The sequence below is a fragment of the Lontra canadensis genome, unplaced genomic scaffold (genome assembly GCF_010015895.1).
Source record: "Lontra canadensis isolate GAN:19392208 unplaced genomic scaffold, GSC_riverotter_1.0 scaffold1, whole genome shotgun sequence".
NCBI classification, from domain to species: Eukaryota; Metazoa; Chordata; class Mammalia; order Carnivora; family Mustelidae; genus Lontra; species Lontra canadensis.
In genome coordinates this window covers 47,157,706-47,177,257 of record NW_022630995.1, presented here as the reverse complement: position 1 = coordinate 47,177,257, position 19,552 = coordinate 47,157,706, and the positions used below count along the sequence as shown (strand labels likewise).

The 19,552-nt window shown below is 43.3% G+C and overlaps 1 protein-coding gene across 2 annotated transcripts in view; it reads right to left on the bottom strand.

Moving 5' to 3' along the window:
* Positions 1-1,004: 1,004 nt before the first annotated feature.
* The window catches only part of SEL1L3 (SEL1L family member 3), a 100,180-nt gene continuing 81,632 nt past the window's right edge, over positions 1,005-19,552 (bottom strand). Inside the window, exons 18-24 of one of the 2 annotated variants that reach the window (XM_032853828.1) lie at positions 17,498-17,588; positions 17,279-17,363; positions 16,166-16,275; positions 11,246-11,373; positions 10,531-10,633; positions 10,378-10,450; positions 1,005-2,146 (exon numbers count right to left, since the gene is read on the bottom strand). In XM_032853828.1, the coding sequence (XP_032709719.1) occupies positions 2,007-2,146; positions 10,378-10,450; positions 10,531-10,633; positions 11,246-11,373; positions 16,166-16,275; positions 17,279-17,363; positions 17,498-17,588 (730 nt within the window). In that variant the 3' untranslated portion in view covers positions 1,005-2,006. Of the gene's footprint in view, positions 2,147-2,993; positions 3,107-10,377; positions 10,451-10,530; positions 10,634-11,245; positions 11,374-16,165; positions 16,276-17,278; positions 17,364-17,497; positions 17,589-19,552 lie in introns of those variants that run through there. The other variant, XM_032853837.1, reaches the window with a different exon arrangement.

Here is a 19,552-nt window from a genome sequence, read left to right as displayed (position 1 = left end):
GCCATTGGTCCCAAAAGTCCATATTTCTGAGGTTGTGAAAGCCTGCCCTACATCAACAAGTCATTGGGCATGAGGTGCTCTTGCAAGGACATAACCTTGGGTAGGTTCCTAGAGCTGATGGCAATTCCCAGTGAGCAGTCTGACGTCTTATGATCCCAGCAGCTGAAGAGTGAGTGTTTGTCATGAAGGGAGGGTCCAAGTAAAGCAAAGAGCCCTTTATCTGGACCGTCAGACTTCTCTTTCTTTCCTTTCCTTTTTTTTTTTTTTAAAGATTTTATTTTTAAGTAATCTCTACACCCAATGTGGGGATCGAACTTACTACCCTGAGATCAAGAGTTGCATGCTCTACCAGCTGCACCGGCCAGATGACCCTCAGACTTTTCCTTCTAATAAAAATAATAACCAACCATGTTCAGGACACTGTCTTGGGGGTTTTACCTACGTTATCTCATTTAAGCCACATGACAGGTCAGGAGAGGTGGAATTTATTACCCTTATTTTATAAACAGTAATCCAAGACCCAGAGGGCATTCATCACTCATCCAAGGTTATTGACCTCAAAAGTTACAGAACTGAAATCTGAATCCAGGGCCATCTGACTCCAAAGTCTGGCTCTGTTGCAAGCAGGGAAGACAACCTTTGGTAATACAAGAACAGTCTACACGGTACACAGAGGAGAAAGAGCATGGACGGCAGACGTCACCCAGAACTGATATAAATACAGCCCCCACATACCCGGAGCCCTGACATACCGTCCGGTACCATAAAGACATTGCAGGCGGCCGACTTTGAGCATGGGATCCCTGGAGGGGAGTCCTCTTCCATCTGTAAACAGTCATGGGTTACCAGAAATAATCCCTCTCATCAGGAGGACTCTCCTTTTTTTTTTTTTTTTTTTGTTGCCTCCTTGAGGAACATGCATGTACCTTGTAGGAGGTCCATGGACTTTGTAGGAGGACAACAGTAACTACAAAAAAAAAAAAAAGCAAGCCACGTCCCAGGAGTCAACAGTATAAAAATAATTTTTATTTGCTACTGTAAATAAAGTAGTGCAAAGAGTAGTTTGGACCCACAATATTGCATTACTGATTTATTTACTACCTTAGCAGCATACAGTGTATGGACAGTCTGCTCTTCCTCTTCTTCTCTCTCTCTCTCTCACACACACGCACACACAACCCCTTTACACAGACTCAGGCAGGCATAAGGGTAGGGATGGAACTATGAGCTAAAGGCTTATTTCCTGCATATTCCACTGCCACCATTCTATTCTAACAGGTAATTCATGGAGAAGACTACAGGTAAATACTAAGAATTTTCTAAGTGGTACTTTATGGAGTCAATTGAAAAGGAAATGATATCCAACAATGTCATTAAATGATTCGGGAGCACGATCCTAGAAAAAGTCAAGGAGAAAAATGTAAACCCATTTACAAAGCCGTTGCCTTCCCTGCATTTCCAGCCACAACCGATTTCTTTCAAGGTGCCTTAGAACTGCTGGGTCTTGGAAGTCAAATTGAAATCTGCCTTTTGGACTTGGAGGAGCAGTGCTGTGGCCAACACACATCCCAAAAGATTCTCAAACTGATAGAGAGGTCACAGTTTTCTGTTCTTTAATGAAAGGGAACAAATAAGTGGCTAAGGTTCTTAAAACACATCTCAGTGTATAAGGATTCAGATATGCCACAGGGCAAACCATAACCCCCCATACACACAGTCACTAGGGAGGGACTCTGCCGTGACCCAGTCAACCTCGCCAACACACCCCTGTGATCAGGATGTTCCTTGTATTTGTCTGATAACCTTTGGTTTACCCACTGCCTGTACTGGGTACTTCCTTGTAATCAGATTTGATGGGGAAAAAAAAAAAAGACACCAAGTGCAAAATTCGCATCCAGTTGACAAGACATGTAATGTGTTTCTCAGTATAATGCCCTAGCCCCAACTTTCCAATACCAGCGGCTGTCGGGGTTCTCTCTCATCGGGAGAGACCTGGAGTGCACAGTTCACTCTCGAGGCTCTGCGTTATTACGGACGGTGGGCTGGTCCTGAACAGAGGCATCTGTAGCTGGAGTCACAGCTGGACTTGTGGAGAGAGGTGTGGGGTCTGCGGAGGCTCGGGCTGGTGTCGGATAGGAACCGCTGGCTGCAGAGACACATGGACAGCAGGTGCTGAGTATTCAAACCAGTGTAATGCAGGACACACAACCACACCTAGACCCTGCAAGCCAGGGCAGATGCTTCTGGTCCAGTGGCCCTGACACTAAAAGATGAGTAACTCTACACCCGTTATCTATGTTCCTTCGACTTTGGTGTCCCCTATAAAATGGAGGACTGGAATAGATGTTCAAGGATCTCTGATGGTTCTGATGTCTTGGGATTCTAAGTTCTGGATTTATGCTGTGATGTCCAGGCAAATGTCTACATTAAAAAAAAAAAAGAAGGAAAGAAAAAGAGATAGAGAGAGAGAGAGGAAGAGAGAGAAAGAGAGGGAAGGAAGGAAGGAAGGAAGGAAGGGGAAGGGAAAGAAAAGGTAAGGGAGGGAAGAAGGAAGGAAGAGAGAGAGGGAGGAAAGAAAAAAGAAGGAAGGGAAAGAAAGAAAAAGAGAGAGAAAGAAAGGGAAAGAAAAAGAAAAAGAAAGGGAAAGGGAGAAAAGGCGAGAAGGAAAGAGAGAGAAAGGGAAAGACTCTCTGGTCTATGTTTCCTTGGTCATCTCTTTTTTTCCAAAGGTGTTGACACAATGAAAGCCACGAATTATACCAGTCAATCAGAAAGGAATGCTCACTTTATTCACATTCTTACTCTCGCTGGATGAAATAATCAAATTTGGTTTAAATTATGTTATTTAAATAAATGCATATAAGTCTTAGAAATTATAATTATTAGGTTTAATTATTTATCAATCTACCTTTAGTAAGAAGGTTGAACCACCGTAACTATTAGGGAAGCTTATAAAGTTTTGTACTTTATGTCAGCAGTTTTCAAAGGGCAATTTGGGTTCCCAGGGGACAGTGGGCAACATTGGTAGATGTTGTTAGTGGTCCCAGCTGGAGAGCAGGCTGCTGCTGGCGGAGTGTGGGTAGAGGCCGGGGAGGTCACAGAGATCCTACAATGCATGAGGTAACCTGCCTACACCAAAGAACGATCTGGCTCCAAATATCAGTAGCTCTGAAATGGGCACACCCCGCTTTCTAGACTGAGGCTGAGAGGCACCCTGGTTCATAAGATCGTGGGATCTGGAAACTGGCCACTCTTCTTTATCAGTTATGTGACTTGGACAAATACCCTGCTCTCCTCCTGCCTTTAAAAAAATGGGGGAAATATGAGGCGCCTGGGTGGTTCCAGTCATTAGCGTCTGCCTTCAGCTCAGGTCCTGGGATGGGGCTCCGCCTTGGGTTCCCTGCTCGGCGGGAAGCCTGCTTCTCCCTCTCCCACTCCCCCTGCTTGTGTTCCCTCTCTTGCTGTGTGTGTGTGTCTCTCTCTGTCAAATAAATAAGTAAAATTTTTGAAAAAAATGGGGAAAATAAAAGTATCTACACCCATGCTGAATTGTTGCAAGGACTAAATGAGTTAATGTATACAAAGTGCCCAGAGGAGGCAGTTTGAGGACCAGTGTGACACATGGCTAACACAGTAGCCAGAGTTTGTGCAAACGACTGCTCACGAGTCTTTAATTGGGGATCTCACTCAAGCTCAGCGGTCCCCAAGTCTTAGACATGTTCAGTAGGTGGGACTGTTTGTAATGGTGCCCAGTGTCCATCCTGCAATGTACCAACCCTAAGAAGATGACACCACATGGACAACCTGACTTCTAGATAAACTCTTCGAGGGTTCCATCTCCACAAGGCTATTCCAGAGACTTCAGAAACGATCTCCAAAGCCTCTGGATGTTCTGGATATGGAATTTCCTAGGAACCCCTTCTCAGAGCTACAGAATATTTTGCAGATCCGGAGATGGTTTTGAAAGAACAGGACAGTGATGATGGTTGGTAGGATGGGGAACCAGGGTATTATATAATGATGTGATGTTTCTCAGTTAAAGCCATCACTCTGGTGGGTGATCTCACCAAGGCAGGGAGCATGAGACCCAGTGACATGGCACAAAGACCATTGGCTGTAGTCAGGAGACCTGATCTAGGCGAGTCTCATTTATCTGCCACTAAGAGTGACTTTGGAGTAGGTACTGAGTGGCAGACATTTCAGTACTAAAATGCTTGCATCTCATGGGTCTCAATGTCCACATCTGTGAACTGAAGGACTTAGACTGGATGGTGTCTGAGACCCCCTTGGGGCCTGAGATTTATGTTTCTGATGATCTCTGAGGGAGTTCACAAAGTACTAAGGCACGCATTTTTTTTTTCCCCTTTCAAGCTCTGAAAAAAAAAAAGTTTGAATCACCATGGTAACAACATAAATCAGCAATCAGTTCTCTGATTAAAACAAAAAAGTGCCAATGTGTAAATGTAGAAGGAATGCGTAATTAGCATTGCCACCATTTAAATCTTCTCATAAGAAAGAACATAATAAAGACGCTTGATGTTTCTCGGTGAAACTGTTATTATCCACATGAGAACGCTCCCCCTTCCGACAGGGGGTTCGCAATCACTGGACAAGCCCCCCACAGCCTATCATAATTTTAAAGTGGCCTCTTTGTGTCTGCTCACCTGAAATGAGTGCTAATTTGATTACCAGCCTGGAATCAAGGTAACCAGGAAAATAAGCGTGCCGTTTCAAAAATTACAGAGCATATTCCAGAGCCAAATCTAAGTGATTTTTGTATTACCTGACACTTGGGGGAGAGGGACCATTTTCTGTACCTGAGTGAGACTAACTGAAAGCTGGCCCTAAGTGGGGTAGACCAAGGTGGGACAGACTCCAGCCCACCGGCCAACCAAGGCTCACTGCCTCTTTTTGGATGGTTTGCAGTCTACGAATGGCTTCTCCATTTTTAAATGGTTGAAAAGAAATCAAGAGAGGAGTAATATTTTGTGACAGGTGAAAACATAAGAGATTCTGCTTTTCACATCTGTAGTAAACTTTAACTGGAAACGAGCCATGCCCACTCATTTTCATGCGCGCTCAATGGCCACCTTAGCCCTATAATGAAAGCCAAGTAGTTGAGATGACCCTCAAAGCTCCAAATGTTTATCATCTGGCCCTTTGCAGAAAAGGTTTGCCAACCCCTGTTGTGGACCATTGTAGGAAAGAGTTGTGCTTGCCAGGTGGCCAGATGGGAGCATAAAAGTAAAGAGTATGAGGGAATATACTGGGTCAGTCCCGAGTTAATAGAATGTTTGCAAAGATGGGAGTCCAAGGGGAAGGGAGCGGAGAGGGGGAAGCCCCAGAAATCCTACGCAATGAAGGCCTAGCCTACTTCACCTGGGCCTCTGGATCTAGCGGGATCCCAGGACAAGTATAAGATTCATGTCATTTCAACATTTCTCATGAGGAAACCTACTGGGTCAGAGCCAAGGGTGATGAGAAAAGTGAAATCTCTCCATTAAATAGCTCTGACTTGAAATCTACTACTTTTTTCATGAACGCCCCTTTCTGAGATTTCACTGTAATTTTAGGAGCAGCCTCATTCACTGGAAATGTAGATGACAGGAAAAGAGCCGAAACAGTTTCATTAATCTTGGTCATATCATCCTACTCGTTTTCAAAGTCCACTGCACTAACCACTTGGGCAGAAAGAATGATTCGGCCTCAATTCTGGCTGTTTTGAATAGAGCAACATTGGTTTAAGAGGTTACCTCGTCATACCCAGGGTCTGCTAGTTCAGCCAGGTCTCACTCTATGCTGTGCATTCTACCGAGACATCAAGTTTCCGGTAAGACCGGTAAGGCAGGACTCTTTCTGGAGGGTTACCTTCCATTTTGTCCCCATCCTCTCTTTGCCTTCCTCCAGGCAGCCAGCCATCCCCCATGCTTTCTCAGTCTCTGGGGGGACTTTTGTTTGGTAGGGACAGAAATGGAAATTGTTCTAGACATACTTTGCTTGGGAATTTTTTTTTCCCCCCAAAAGCCCGAGTCCATTAAGGCAATTATGCTTGGCGGCCCCAACAGGGAGGGGAGAGGAAGAGCGCTTCAGAGACTCAGCGAGGTAGGGAGAGGAGTGTCTGGAGCCTGGGAAAGTGGCTGAGCCTGGTTGTGTGTTTTCCCGGTGGCAGCAAAGTCCTCACCGTGGCCCCTCAGCAATCTCAGGGAGAAAGCATAGGGGGACAAAAGGTGAACTGCAAAGCCGATGGGACTTCTTGGTGACCAGAAGCTGCAAAGCCAGTGGACTTGGAGGGACAGAGGTGGCCCAGAGCAGTGTGCATTCTGCTATCAGGCTGGCGGTCACATGAGCGGTCCTGGCGCCACCCAAGACCCAGGGATCCTGGAACTCCTGGAACTCTTGAGATCCTCGGTCTCAAGAAAGACTGAGCTGCCTGGTAGAATGCCAGCCAGGAGACAAAAAGAAGTCCCCTTAAAGGACACAAGAGATATGCGATATTTTTCATATATTTGTCTTGGTTCTCCTGAGAGCCTGGTCAATATCTTTCAGATGCTTTAAAAAAAAGAGTTTGATGTTTTAGAAAGAGTCTAACGACACAGAAAAACCCACAGGGCTCTGGGAATTGTGTCTGTTACTGGTTCAGCCCAAGCCAGGTAAGTACAGATGCCACTTGGTGTTGGTGTGCTTTAACTGCAAGTGGGATGCCCCCAGGGTATTAGCTGCCAGCTAGCATTTGTTGAGTTCTAAGCACTTTACACCCTGTTACCTGGTTATTGGCTTCTTTCAACTACAATGGCAAGTAGGTGTACTGCTATTGCTGCTACTTTACAGAAAGGGAAACTGAGGCACAGATGGACTCCCTCCCTTGCCCAAGGTCATGCAGTGAGTGGCAGGGCCAGAACTTTGGCAGCATGACTCCCGAGCCTGTGGTATTAGCTACTGTCTCACACTGCTAGCCTTCTGAACACGGGACAATTTAGTGTGACAAACGCGGGGGAGAGTGGACTATATATCACAGAGCATGTAAACTCAGGAGGCAAAGGAAGGTAGTTGGAGCTGAAAGCAAAATGGATGGACAGTTCAATTTAGAAGTTTGGCAATAAATCACTAATTTTTAAAAACAACTGACCAGAAAAATGCAAATCGCGAAATGACAAAGATGCCTCACTTAGAGAAGAATCCTTATACAGGGCCATTTAAGGGAAGCTCCTAACTTTCCAGTCTGGTCCCTCTTAACTGTCACTCTGCACCCAGACTTCATTCCTGTGCCTGCTTCACACTAGCATCCGCTAGAGGGCATCCCTTTCCCCAGGGCAGGTCAGGAGACCTCAGGCATCAACCCGGTCATGGGCCAGGCACCAATCCCAGCAACTCTGCCCTCTGACCCTCTCTCCTGCTCTTCTGTACCCCTCTGGCTCCTGCCCCATTGCCCAGGCACTGAGAGAGCACCTTCCTATTTCAAAATTTGGCTTTTTAAAAAAGATTTTTTTTAAAAAATTATTCATTGGAGAGACAGAATGAGCAGGGGAGAGGGTCAGAGGGAGAGGCAGACTATGCACTGAGCAGGGACCCAATTCAGGGGCTCGAGCCCAAGACCCTGAGATCATGACCTGAACCAAAGGCAGAGGCTTAACTGCCTGAGCCACCCGGGTTCCCCCTATTTCTAAGTTACTGACAAATTTGCATTTATGTTGAAGACTTTAAAAATATGAAAATAATTTACTATGTATTTTAACTCTTTACACTAGTTCTAAGAGGGCTGGTAGGCACCACTTATAGCACGTTTTGGAAACAATGTGGAGACTTTTTTTTTTTTTTTTTTTTACACTTTTAGGCCCTTCCTAGTCAAAGTGTGGTCCATGGAACTGCAGCATGGACACCACCTCAAATCTTGTTAGAAATGTGGAATCCCAGAGCCAGTCCCTGGACTCACTGAATCAGAATCCACATTAAACAAGTTCCTGGGATGATTCATGTGCACATTATAGTAAAGAAGTATGGGGCTAGAATTTACATACTGAAATATGGGTCATTTTATTATAATTCATTTCTTTTTATTTCTCCTTTATATTGCTGTTAGGGTGCTACTTTTAAAAATATGTGTGTGGTAGGCAGGATAATTATCATTCATTTCAAGGTCCCAGAAATGTGCTACGAAATATTTTTCATACAAGGGAACAAAGGTCAGAGGCAGAATGGTAACCGCTGTTTTAAAATACTGTTGACCCCTGAAAACCTCAGGTTTGCACTGGATGGATCCACTTGCACAAGTTTTTTGTTTTCTGTGTTATGTTTTGTGGTGTTGTTGTTGATAAACATAGGACAGCACCATGAATGGACTTTCCCCTCCTTCTGATTTTCTGAACAACGAATTCTCTTCTCTAACTTACTTTAATGTAAGAATATAGAATGTAATATGTATAACAGACAGAATATGTGTTCACCGACTGTTTATGTTCTTGATGAGGCTTCTGGTCAACAGGAGTCAGTAGTGTAGTTTCAGGGGAGTCAAAGTTACACGCAGAATTTTAGCCGCAGGGTAGATCGGTGCCCCTAGCTACCCGCCTCCCAACCCCAGTTGCTGAAAGGTCAACTGTATCACTAGTCTGAAAAAGTTTGAAATCCTGCTGCCCTCTGTCCTTTCTTGGACATCATTTTGTGATTTGGGGCAGACCCCTTCATGTGTTTGGCCTCTATCTCTTCATGTGTAAAATGAAGGGCATAGAATTAACTTAACTTTAAGAACCCTTCCAGACTTGTCTAAGGCCAGTAACACAGAGGGAGGCACGCACAGGAAGTGAATGGGTTGGCAAAAAATGAAGAAAACGTGAGAAAGAGCAAAGGATACCCAGCAAAGGGGAAAAAGAATTATCAAAGGGTAGGAGGGACAGGGAGGCGAGAATGTGGAGAGACTGATAATGCAGACAGGAAAAAGAGATGGCTTCTGATAAAAGCAATTCCACCAGCCCATGAATTTTCATGGCTACCAGCTGGCATAAAATCATAAAGACAATTTTCAGCTCCTCTAACGGAATTGCATTTGTAATAATCATAACAATATTTCTACAGAGTAAAAATGACAAAGATAATTTGAAATGGAAAACACTGACAAGATGCAAAATAAATGTGCTCTACCTGGCAACAAATTTAGGGACGGGACAGAATTTGCATGAGGAAAATTTATAAGCCAGCATATGACGGGGCATCAAATCTGGCCAAGTTTTGATGGCTCCTTGTTAACCTCCTCAGGTAAATCAGAGGGAAATGATTCTGCGCTAGCCTCTTGCAACAGAGACTTCCTTCCCACCACCAAATCTGTGGCGAGACGCACTCCTTTCGCTTTTCATTATCTGCTACATGGATAGGGGCTGAGCGCATGTTCCATGCCACGTCCAGTCCTAATTTTGCCCATTTGTAAATGTCCTGCAGCCGTCCAAGAGGGCAGCAAATTGTAATTCTCCATTGACTGAGGTTTGCAACTTTGAGCACCTACTAAGTGTGAGATATCCCACACGATGCACTAAAGCCTTCCATCGTATGTCCTGATAGGGGAGACGAACATGAGTTCACATTTGCTCAGAGGGTTTTATACGCCAGGTAAATACAATGGCCGAGACTACCCGCAGTAGTCACTTTGGTAACTGTCATCTGTGTTTTTCACCGAAGCCTTCGAACATCCCTGGGAAATAGCAACTATTCTAACCTAATTCTACTCTTGGAAAATTGGGAAATCAGGAAGGTGAAATAACTCGCCGTAAATCACACCACTAATGAGCAGCCGAGCCTGGACTCCAAGCCCGCTACTCCAAGCTACGGTGGGTGTCCATCTCTTTAACGACGGCCCTACATGAGCTTGGAAAAATAACAGTGACCGGCGGAAATCACACTAAACTAACTGTCACTTCATCTTCCTCCTCAGCCCCTCCTTCTGAATCCACATGGCTGGGTATTTTTACTCATTGTGAGGGCTTCTTTATCATCCCACACATTTGATTCCTTGACTGGAATAAACAGGAAGAATTCCTGCTGGAGGGGGCTTCAGAAGCTGGGCTCTAGGGCAATAGAGGTAGGATACTGATGCTGGATGTATTTTCAGTGGGGGAAGACATCTTTTGTTCAATTTCTAAAGCTTCTTATTTAAGGAAAAATCCTTGCTTACTTTGACAAATATGACAGTAATTGGGACCTTCCATCAGCCAGAGATGATGGTACCCCCTGGGGGAGCCCACCACGCCATGAAGGACCCATCTAACGAAAGGAAATAGCATGGTCAAAGGCATGAGGAGGGAGATCATCTCTCTCTCTCTCTCTCTTTTTTTTTTGGTAGGGAAAAAGAATCCCTCCATTTTTATCTTGCCCCAGCTTCTTAGAAATTTTTACCTGAAACAGACTGGAAATACTGCATGGTCCAGGCGATCAGTACAGACAGTAGGAAGGTTCCCAGAAAGTAGATCTGCAGAATCCGAAGCACGAGTCAGATGGCTGATGAAGGGCAGGGACCTCGAGGACAGGGCTGGGGGAGACGGCACCTACCAGGGCAGAGCGCAGAATGGCGCCCCAGATGAGCCGCAGGTGAAGGTAAAGCCAAGCCAGGGAACAGGGGCTGAAGGACTCCTCGCTGCTCTGGTTCCAGCACCTGCGGACAAAAAGAAAGGGAATCCGGAGGGATCAGCAAACCTCAGGGGCATCGCCCATGACCCACGTTGTCAGATCCTCAATCCTCCCCTCCTGCTTTGGGGAAACAGGCACGCTTGAGGTGAAAAAACAGAGACATGAAGCCCATTCTAAAGGGTTGGGGCCCACCCTGAGATTCCAGATCTCCAGGCTCCAGATTCCAGATCAGTCCTGTCCTTAATAAAAAGCTAGTGGGTCAAGGAGGACCCCGACAAGGAGCCGCCTAGAGCAATATTCCTGTCTGAGTGCTGGTCCAGAGTGCGGACACCAGAACCCTTCCCTATCCTGCAGAAAGGCATGGTCTAATCAGACACATTATTCTTTCCATTCTCATGGAAAACCTTGGTCAGCACTTTAACTTCTGATCAAGCACATTCTGTATAGTAAGCCTCAGATGCTAAAAAAGGGAAATAGTTTGGGTCCAGCTGAGTGTTCTCGAATCAGAACAAATCCTGAGCCCTTTTCATAACAACTGGTGTTACATAATAAGAGAAACTGACTTTAACCAAGAAGCGAACACCTCCCACTTGGGTTCCCCCAGATTCCACAGCATTAAAGAAGGCTCCAGACTCACCTTTCATACAGTTCCTGGAGGATGGAGATATTACTAGAATGGATAGTTGGGTCAATTTCCAAGAAATCCAAAATATGGTGTGGGATTATAGCACCTTCCTCAATGAGCAGAGCCAGGTTAAAAAAACCCTGAAAACAAGCCACAGACCAAACTCATCAACTCCTTATAATAAACCCCAGACACACACCCTTCATCAGAATGTAAACTTTTACAACCTCTAGGTTATTGTTTTGGGTTTTGTTTTTTTTTTTTAAGTCCCTCGAGCCAGATGGTTTTGTCATCTTCATTGATGGATTGTTTCCCTAAATATATGCATCTGAGAAATTTATTTGCAGGAGAACCGGGAGGCTTTCAGAAGATGCTGTGTCCCATCTGCTCAGAAGCCAGTCAACCAGGGGAATCTGTCCTTTCCTGCTCACTCTCTCAAGACAGAACTCCCTGGAAAACGTGCCCTTGTGTCATCAACAAACCAGAATACCAAGTTGAAGGCAATGTCTATCACTTACAGATTATGCTCTGGGATACCATCAGCATGTCAGAAATTGAACAGAATGTTCTCCTGACTGGCATTCTAACATAGAGAATCTGTCTCTTGCACAAAGTCACATACAGGGATTTGTCTCTGCTCTCCCAGGCCAGTGTGGAAAACTTCTTCTCACTATCCTCTTGGCACAGCTCCACTCAGATACAATTCCCTACCTCTTCCTGTTATATACCTTGTTCTCCACCCTCTGAGGTAGAACCTGCTTTAATGGGCTGTGCAGATCTAATGTAAAAAACCAACAGAGTTAAGAGCCTGACAGTAGAGGAGCTTCATAAAGAATGGGAGCTGCTACTCTATCTGGGGAGAGGCACAGTCCATCAGGAACGGAGCATGTGGCCGGACAGAGAAATCAACAAAAAATGATGTGTTACTTACCACTAGGGATTTACAAGTGAAATGGGATTGTTGCCCTTCAAAGAATTCATGGTCATGTTTTAATGACTTATATCCTCCCTTTGACGTTTCATTTCAGTTGCCACAGACAAGGATCTCAGTGAATATCACCCCCAACAGGTTCTATATACCAGGCCTCTCATTACCATCCTATGCAATAATCATGAAAACATAACAGCAGCTAACATTTTCTGAGTGATGTTATATGTAAGGCACAGTTCTATTTATATATATACACACACACATATATATATACACACATATATATGTGTGTGTGTATATATATATACATTTATATATATTTATATATATACATAAATGTATATATATATTTATATATTTATAAATATATATATATATATATATATTTACCTAATGCTCATAACAGCAAATTGAGATAGGTACTATTAGCCTCTCTATTTTATAGGTGAGGATGCTGGGGCACAGAGAGGTTCAGGAAATTGCCCAAGGTAACACAGCTGGACAGGGGCAAGAGCCGGAATTCAAATGCAAGCAGACAGGGTCCAGAGCCTGAAATCTTTACCTTCATTATTCTGTCAAACAACCTCTGAATAGATGAAAGTGTTGAATCTTTGAGATGTACACAAAACACACACTTACAAACACAGAGAAAATAGACTCTTTCTCCACTCTTTAAAAGGAACGTACTCTTAAATTTGAGATATTAGAAGAAAAGAAAAAAAATCACTTTTATGATTTTAATGCCTCTTGGAAAAATAGCAAATTAAAATAAATGGGAAAATAGACTAGGGGAATATTTGTATGCAATGTAATAGCTTAAGGTCCATTATCTACTGGGCAAATGTATAAAGAACTAATTATGATTTAAATGGGGGAAAAAAAAACAGTATCAGGGATGCTTTGGTGGCTCAGTCGGTTAAGCATCTGCCTTTGGCTCAGATCACGATCCCGGGGTCCTGGGATTGAGCCCCACATCAGGCTCCCTGCTCAGAGGACAGTCTATTTCTCCCTCTCCCTCTGCCACTTCCCCTGCTCCTGCTCTCCCTTTTACTCTGCTCTTTCTCTCTCCCAAATAAATACATAAAATCTTAAAAAAAAAAAAACTATCAAACCTCCAGTAGATAAATAGGAAAAGAACATGAATAGAGAATCCACATATATCATGAGTAAATGATCATAAAGTCTATGTAAAAATGTGCATTGCCACTAGTAATCAAACCGATGCGACATAAAACAATAAGGAAGTTATCAACTTATAATTATTTCACTAGAATAATTAAAAGTGAAGCCATGAAAACATCCCATGCTGACAAGATTTCAGTTCTCTTCTCACACTCAACCACTGCTTGGTAAGGTATTCCTTGGAAAACCCTTCCAGAAAGCACATCAGCTATATGCTATTATTATGTAGCCATGAGACAATTTCGACTGATTGACTCAGTCAGACAAGCCCTCAGATTATAAAGAAATTATTCAAATGGAGATAAAAGATGGAGGTATGAACATGTCCACTAAAGCACTAGATAGCTTTGCAAAACAACAGGAAAAGGCCTCCGCGTCTTCCTTAATAGACTATAAATCCCAAAGGCAAGAATAATTGTCTATCTTTTTCTCTCCCATCCCCACCACTAAGAAGTGTCTAAGACATGGCAGGACTGAATAAATAGGTGCTAAATCAATGAATAAATTAGCAAATGGGAATAAACGTCCACCAATAAGATAAAGCTTAATAAATTACAGCCATGCGCACAACAAAATACGGGGCAGAGGCTAAGAATAATCAATAATTACAGAGACTATGCAGTAAAGTGCACACATCCCTGCAATATGAGAAAAGAGATGCATTTCTTAAGGGGCACAGACACTGTTGTTAACATTACAGAGATACACTTGCTTGTAGACAGCAGCTGGAGGGGGATGGGAAGACAGGAGGGAGTAAAGCCCCCACCATGGAAATGCGCTGCATCCTTTAATTTTTATCTTCCTCTAAAATTACATTTTAATGTTTGCATAACATTGTTTGTCCAAAAAATAAACATCAGAATTGAAAATAAAATAGGTCCCCTAAATTTGAGTGCCAACAGATATCATTGAAGGGAGGTTGGCTCTATACCGAGTCCTTTTAGCATCAACTCTGATTTCATTCCAGAAGAAATAATTATAGGAAGGGTCATGTCCATTGAGTGTACTCAGTGCTGAATGTCTAATAACATTCAATCCTCATCCCTATGAGCTAAATGCTATTATTAACCCCAGTTTCCAAATGAGAAAACACTAACTCGGTGATTCAGTGACTTGCCAGGTAGGAATAGCAAGGAAGTGGTAAAGACATGGGGGTTTAACCCAAGTAAAGAAACACTCAGATATAGTACCTCCTTAAAAAACAAAAACAAACAAACAAACAAAAACTAAGATAGGGATGAGATTCCAACCTTTGCTCTGTAATCAAACCCTGAAGCACAACACCAGAAACCTGGTGTCTAAGAAGACATCAAGCATGGGGCACCTGGGTGGCTCAGTTAAGCTTCTGCCTTTGGCTCAGGTTATAATCCCAGGGGCCTGGGTTGGAGGTATTGGGCTCCCTGCTCAGTGAGGAGTCTGCTTCTCCCTCTCCCTGTGTCCCTCCCCTTGCTTGTGCTCTCTCATTCTCTCTGCCAAATAAATAAATAAAAACTTAAAAAAAAAAAAAAAGGAGGCATCAACCATTGTGACTTCCATTGTGAAAATGACCCTGAGATTCTCACAGGAGAATTCTGATTAGCAAGTGTCAGAGAGAGGGAACCACAGTATCCTCATGAGCTCACCACACTAATAATCGTTGCGAGCAAGATCTACTAAAGGATGCTAAAACTAGAGGACAGAAATTTGAGGAGAAACAGAATACATGCAGAGGTGCAAACAATTTCCCCAGGGTATATATAAATTAGAAAGGAAAATGTTAACTTTACAGGGGAGAAACCCAGCAAAAGCTAACTTAACCAAGCCACACCAGTAATCAGACACACTAACTTAGTGTATGCCTCATAAGATACACCAAGAAGGACACATCACTTCTGTGCTTTCCTTGCTCAGAATGCATAACTTCATTCCATTCATGAGGCAGCAGAAGACAGAGCCAAGTTAAGGCACAGTCTACATCATACGCAACCAGTGTTGTTCCAAAGTATCAAGGTCATGGAAGACAAACAAAGACTGAAGAATTATTATTGATTGAAGAAGACTAAAGAAATAGGACAACTAAATGTGATGTGGGAGCCTGAATGGGATCCTGGAACAGAAAAAGGACATTAGTGAAAAAATGAGTGAAATCCAGGGGAAAGCCTCAAGTATACCTAATGGTACTGAAGCAAGACTGACTTCTTAGTTTGATAACGGTATTGTGGTTATATGCAAGATAGTCACATTCAGGGAAGCTGGGTGACTGGTATATAGCAACTCCCTGTATTCCTTTTGCAACTTTTCTATACATTTAAAAATCCTCTAAAATAAGAACCCCCCCCCTCCAAAAATCACCAAGAGCAACTTCCTATCACTGAAGTGTTGGTCCAACTCTATGAGCAAATCACTTGTCATTTGGACCACACTTCCTATTTCTTCAGTTTCTATGGAGGAGTTAGTTTGATGGGATCTTGTAGAAAGACTCCTGGACATGGAGCCAGCAGACATGGCTTTAGGATCGGTCTGCTTTGTGTGCTACCTGATTGGTTGGCCTTGAGCAATTTATCATCTGATTGTAGTCTTGCTATCCTCCACTATAACTATAACATGGTCATAGTCATCTCCACCTTCATGAGATGGTTATGAAAATGGTGTGGCAACCATAGCAAATGCTCCATAAAGGTTCCCCATTAGGGTTCATGTCCTCACAGAGCTGTGAGAATGGATGAGAAATGACTTCGTGAAAGGGGAAGCAGATAAAGACGGGAGGGCTTGGGAGGACCCCAGCCAGGTCTTGCAACCTCACAAACAGACATCACCCAGGGCTCCTCTCTGTGGGTTACCTGTGAGTCTCCATCCAGGGCTGCCTGAGCGTACATCTGCACGGACAACTCAAGGTCTTGGGACTGGTTTTGGTGGCCATAGTAGTAAAGGTCTCCCATTTTCAAATATGCTGCAGGACAGAAAGCACAGGCCCATTTGTGAAGTGGTTTTATTTGAGACCAATGTTTTAAAGGGTTGGCCCAGTCGCACGACTGAGAATTTTTCCTACCAGGACCTGAACACACAACATCATTGTTTCCTTGGTATGACAGGAAGTGGGGGAACGAAAACCTTTTGTGCTGAGCACCACCATTTCTAGACACATTTTCTTGCTTTACTGGGCAGCTCTCCCAAATGGGTCTGTGAAAATCCCATTCTGCAATCTTACAGTCCAACTGGCCAAGATTGTTCGGGGCTCTTTATTTGACATCTGAAATTTTGTTGCCTGAGTCTTATGACTGATGGGCATTTCTTTATTCTGTTTAAGTCATATGTTTTATTTTTTTCCCTTGGAAAAAGTTTTGCCTAATGGTGTATATATCACTCAGTGTCTAGTCAGAAAAATAGAATCTATGCCAAGTAGTTCAAAAGATTTCAAGACTGTCAGGCAGGAACTGGAACCATGGGTTTACAGCCATTGCTAGAGACACAGCCCAAAGTAGAGAGAGAAGAGGAGAAATACTTGGATTTCTCATTTCCTCCCACCCAGCAATCTCCTGCTGGCACCTCCCATTGGCTGAAACCAATCAGATGCCCAAGAACACAGGAGTCTAGGAACTGTAGTTCCTGGGGATAAACCTCTCCCATACAGAGCAGAGCAGAGGAAGACAGGGATGTATCTGAGGGCAAAACACCAATGACTAACAGAGGATCTCTCCAGAATAGGTTTCTCTTTTGAATTCTCACCAACTCTGAAGAAATGGTGGGTTCAAGCATTCAGTGGACAACAGAGGAGAAGTGCATTGCTGGAGGCTGACAGCAGTTTACTCATGATCTTAATAGTAGAGATTTTTCACACTCTTTCCTAATTGTTTAGAAATATCATACTTCACACAAAGCTGTTATCTCTTCCCTGTTACTAAAGATTAAAAGCTTCCAATGTTTCAATTTAGCACCCATTTTTCTATACATACCAAATGAAGGAGCACCGATTTGAAAAACAGAGAAATTATAGTATCTCCAAACACAATTAACACCCAAGTATCTCTCGGCCAGGTCCTAAGGGGATGGAGGGGGAGAAAAAGTTAATTCATTAATATATTTCAGCCGAGTGACTGATTTTGCCTTCATAAAACCCAATTCATCATCCTTAACCTTAGAGCTTCCACTCCAAGAAGAATACATTTACTTACTGGCCTCTCCTCACAGATGTGTGCTAAATTTGTCTGTGACACTTCAATTCCAGTTTCTGCTGCTAAAACATAATACAGCAAAGCTTCGTGCCTAAAAATAGATGATTAATAATAAATTTCATACAGTGGCTCTTACTAATATTCATGGAGAGCTTTATATTCAAGCATAAGAGGGCACAAAATAAGCAGTTTTTTTAAAGCCACAAAATCATAAGTTTGTTGTGTGTGTGTATTTTAAAATAAATACTGTTGTTAAAAATACTGCCTGCACTGATTTATTTTCTATCTTAAAGGCTGAACTCGCTGATAAGGTTGGAGAGCTAGTTGATGCAACAGCTACCTCTACTGGCCGAACGGTGTGTGGCATGCTGGCTGGGTTGTCTATTGCCTTCTGTCCTTGAATCCTTCCATCCCAGCTTAGAAGAGATAAGTAGCATTTAGAAAAAGCCCTGTGTGTTCGGGTCCCTGTTTTGTGAAAGGCTTCATTGGGCTTAGGATTCTGAGCAAGCTTAATTAGAGCTGAGCTTTTGTGATGCATTAGAAGTTTGGCAGAGGGGAGGGAGTTTACAAGGGGCTTGATACCAATGACCAAACACAGAGAAAAAAATAAATGTTCGATAATGCTAGTAGTTAATGATGGCAAAACAATGACGGAGGACTGTTGATCTGCTGAAAGACTGGCACAAGATTCACAAGACAGGGTAAAAGCAAAAGTTTGGGGGAAACGAACATATTCCTATGGCCAATTCTTGTGGGAGGGCAGGTGACTCCAACCGTTAAATGCAGGAAGACTTAAGAATCCACACATCACTTAGCCAACAGTTCTCCCTTGTTGAAGGTTTATTCTAAAGAAGCAAGAAACGTGCGCAAAGATTCTGTGACAACAGAGTTCACGGCAGAGCTGTTTATATGAACAAAAAACACTGGAAGCAACTTAAGTATCTGAAAATCAGTGAGTAGTTAAATTACCCCCGAGTGCAGCCACATTCAGATGAGGCGATTAAAAATGATGTTGTAGAAGAGCATTCAAAAACACAGAAAGATGTTTATGCAAAATTTTCCATTCAGTTTAAAAAAAAAAGAGCAGGATGAGAAACAGAGTGGTTCCGTTTTTGTAATACAGAAATAAAACCGAGCGCATACCTTCACAAGCTCATGCAGGTGCATATAGGCAGAGAAAAAGAAAATAAAACTTAAAAATTGTCCATCAAAATCCTCATAGTACTTTCCTCTAGGTAGTGAAAATTGAGTCATTTTATTTTTTTTTTTTTTTTACTTCTATGATTTCCTCCATTTTCTTCGTGTCACCCAGGTTATCAGTGACATTTTATTTTGACCAGATATCATTGTTCCTGAAGCTTCTTTGGCACTCTCAGGAGCTGATGTTAACTCTTTCTTGATTGTACCTCCACCCCAAAACTGGCTTCTGGTAGGGCTGGGGAAATTAGGAGAGCTGATTCTGAAATCCTGCTCTTTACACTGTTAAAGCAGCTTTTGATGGCCCATTGCCTAGGGACAGAGAGAGGTGACTGGGCATCAAATTAGGATGGTGAGACCTTCAACTAGACACAGTGCAGGTCATGGGCCATGTAACTGCTGAGCGAGCTGATTCTCGGCTTCCCAGACACCCAAGGCAGTGGACCAATTAGGCCTGACTCATGCTAAAGAGGGACGAGGCTGGCTGGGCAGCTGTCCCCTGCACTGCAAGCCAGATAACAAGCCCACAATGGCAGCCGTAAGAATAACACAAAAGATGCCCAGGTGTTTTCTTACACAGCTGGCAAAAATCATGTTTTGTGACAAGAATCTTCAGAACAGACCCCAGATGGAGGGCGTACAAAGGAGGCCTGGTCAGACGTCCCCATCCCTCTATGACAGGGACCTATTCCCAAGGTCTTACAATCTCACGTTTCTTTGGAACCAGTGCCTGTCTCCCCCAGGAATGGGTACAGGAAGGAGAGGGTGTAGACTTGCCAACTCAAGGTCACATGTCAGGCCAGGTCCCTCTGCTACTGTAACTGGATGGGATATGGCTCACATTATTAAAATGTAATC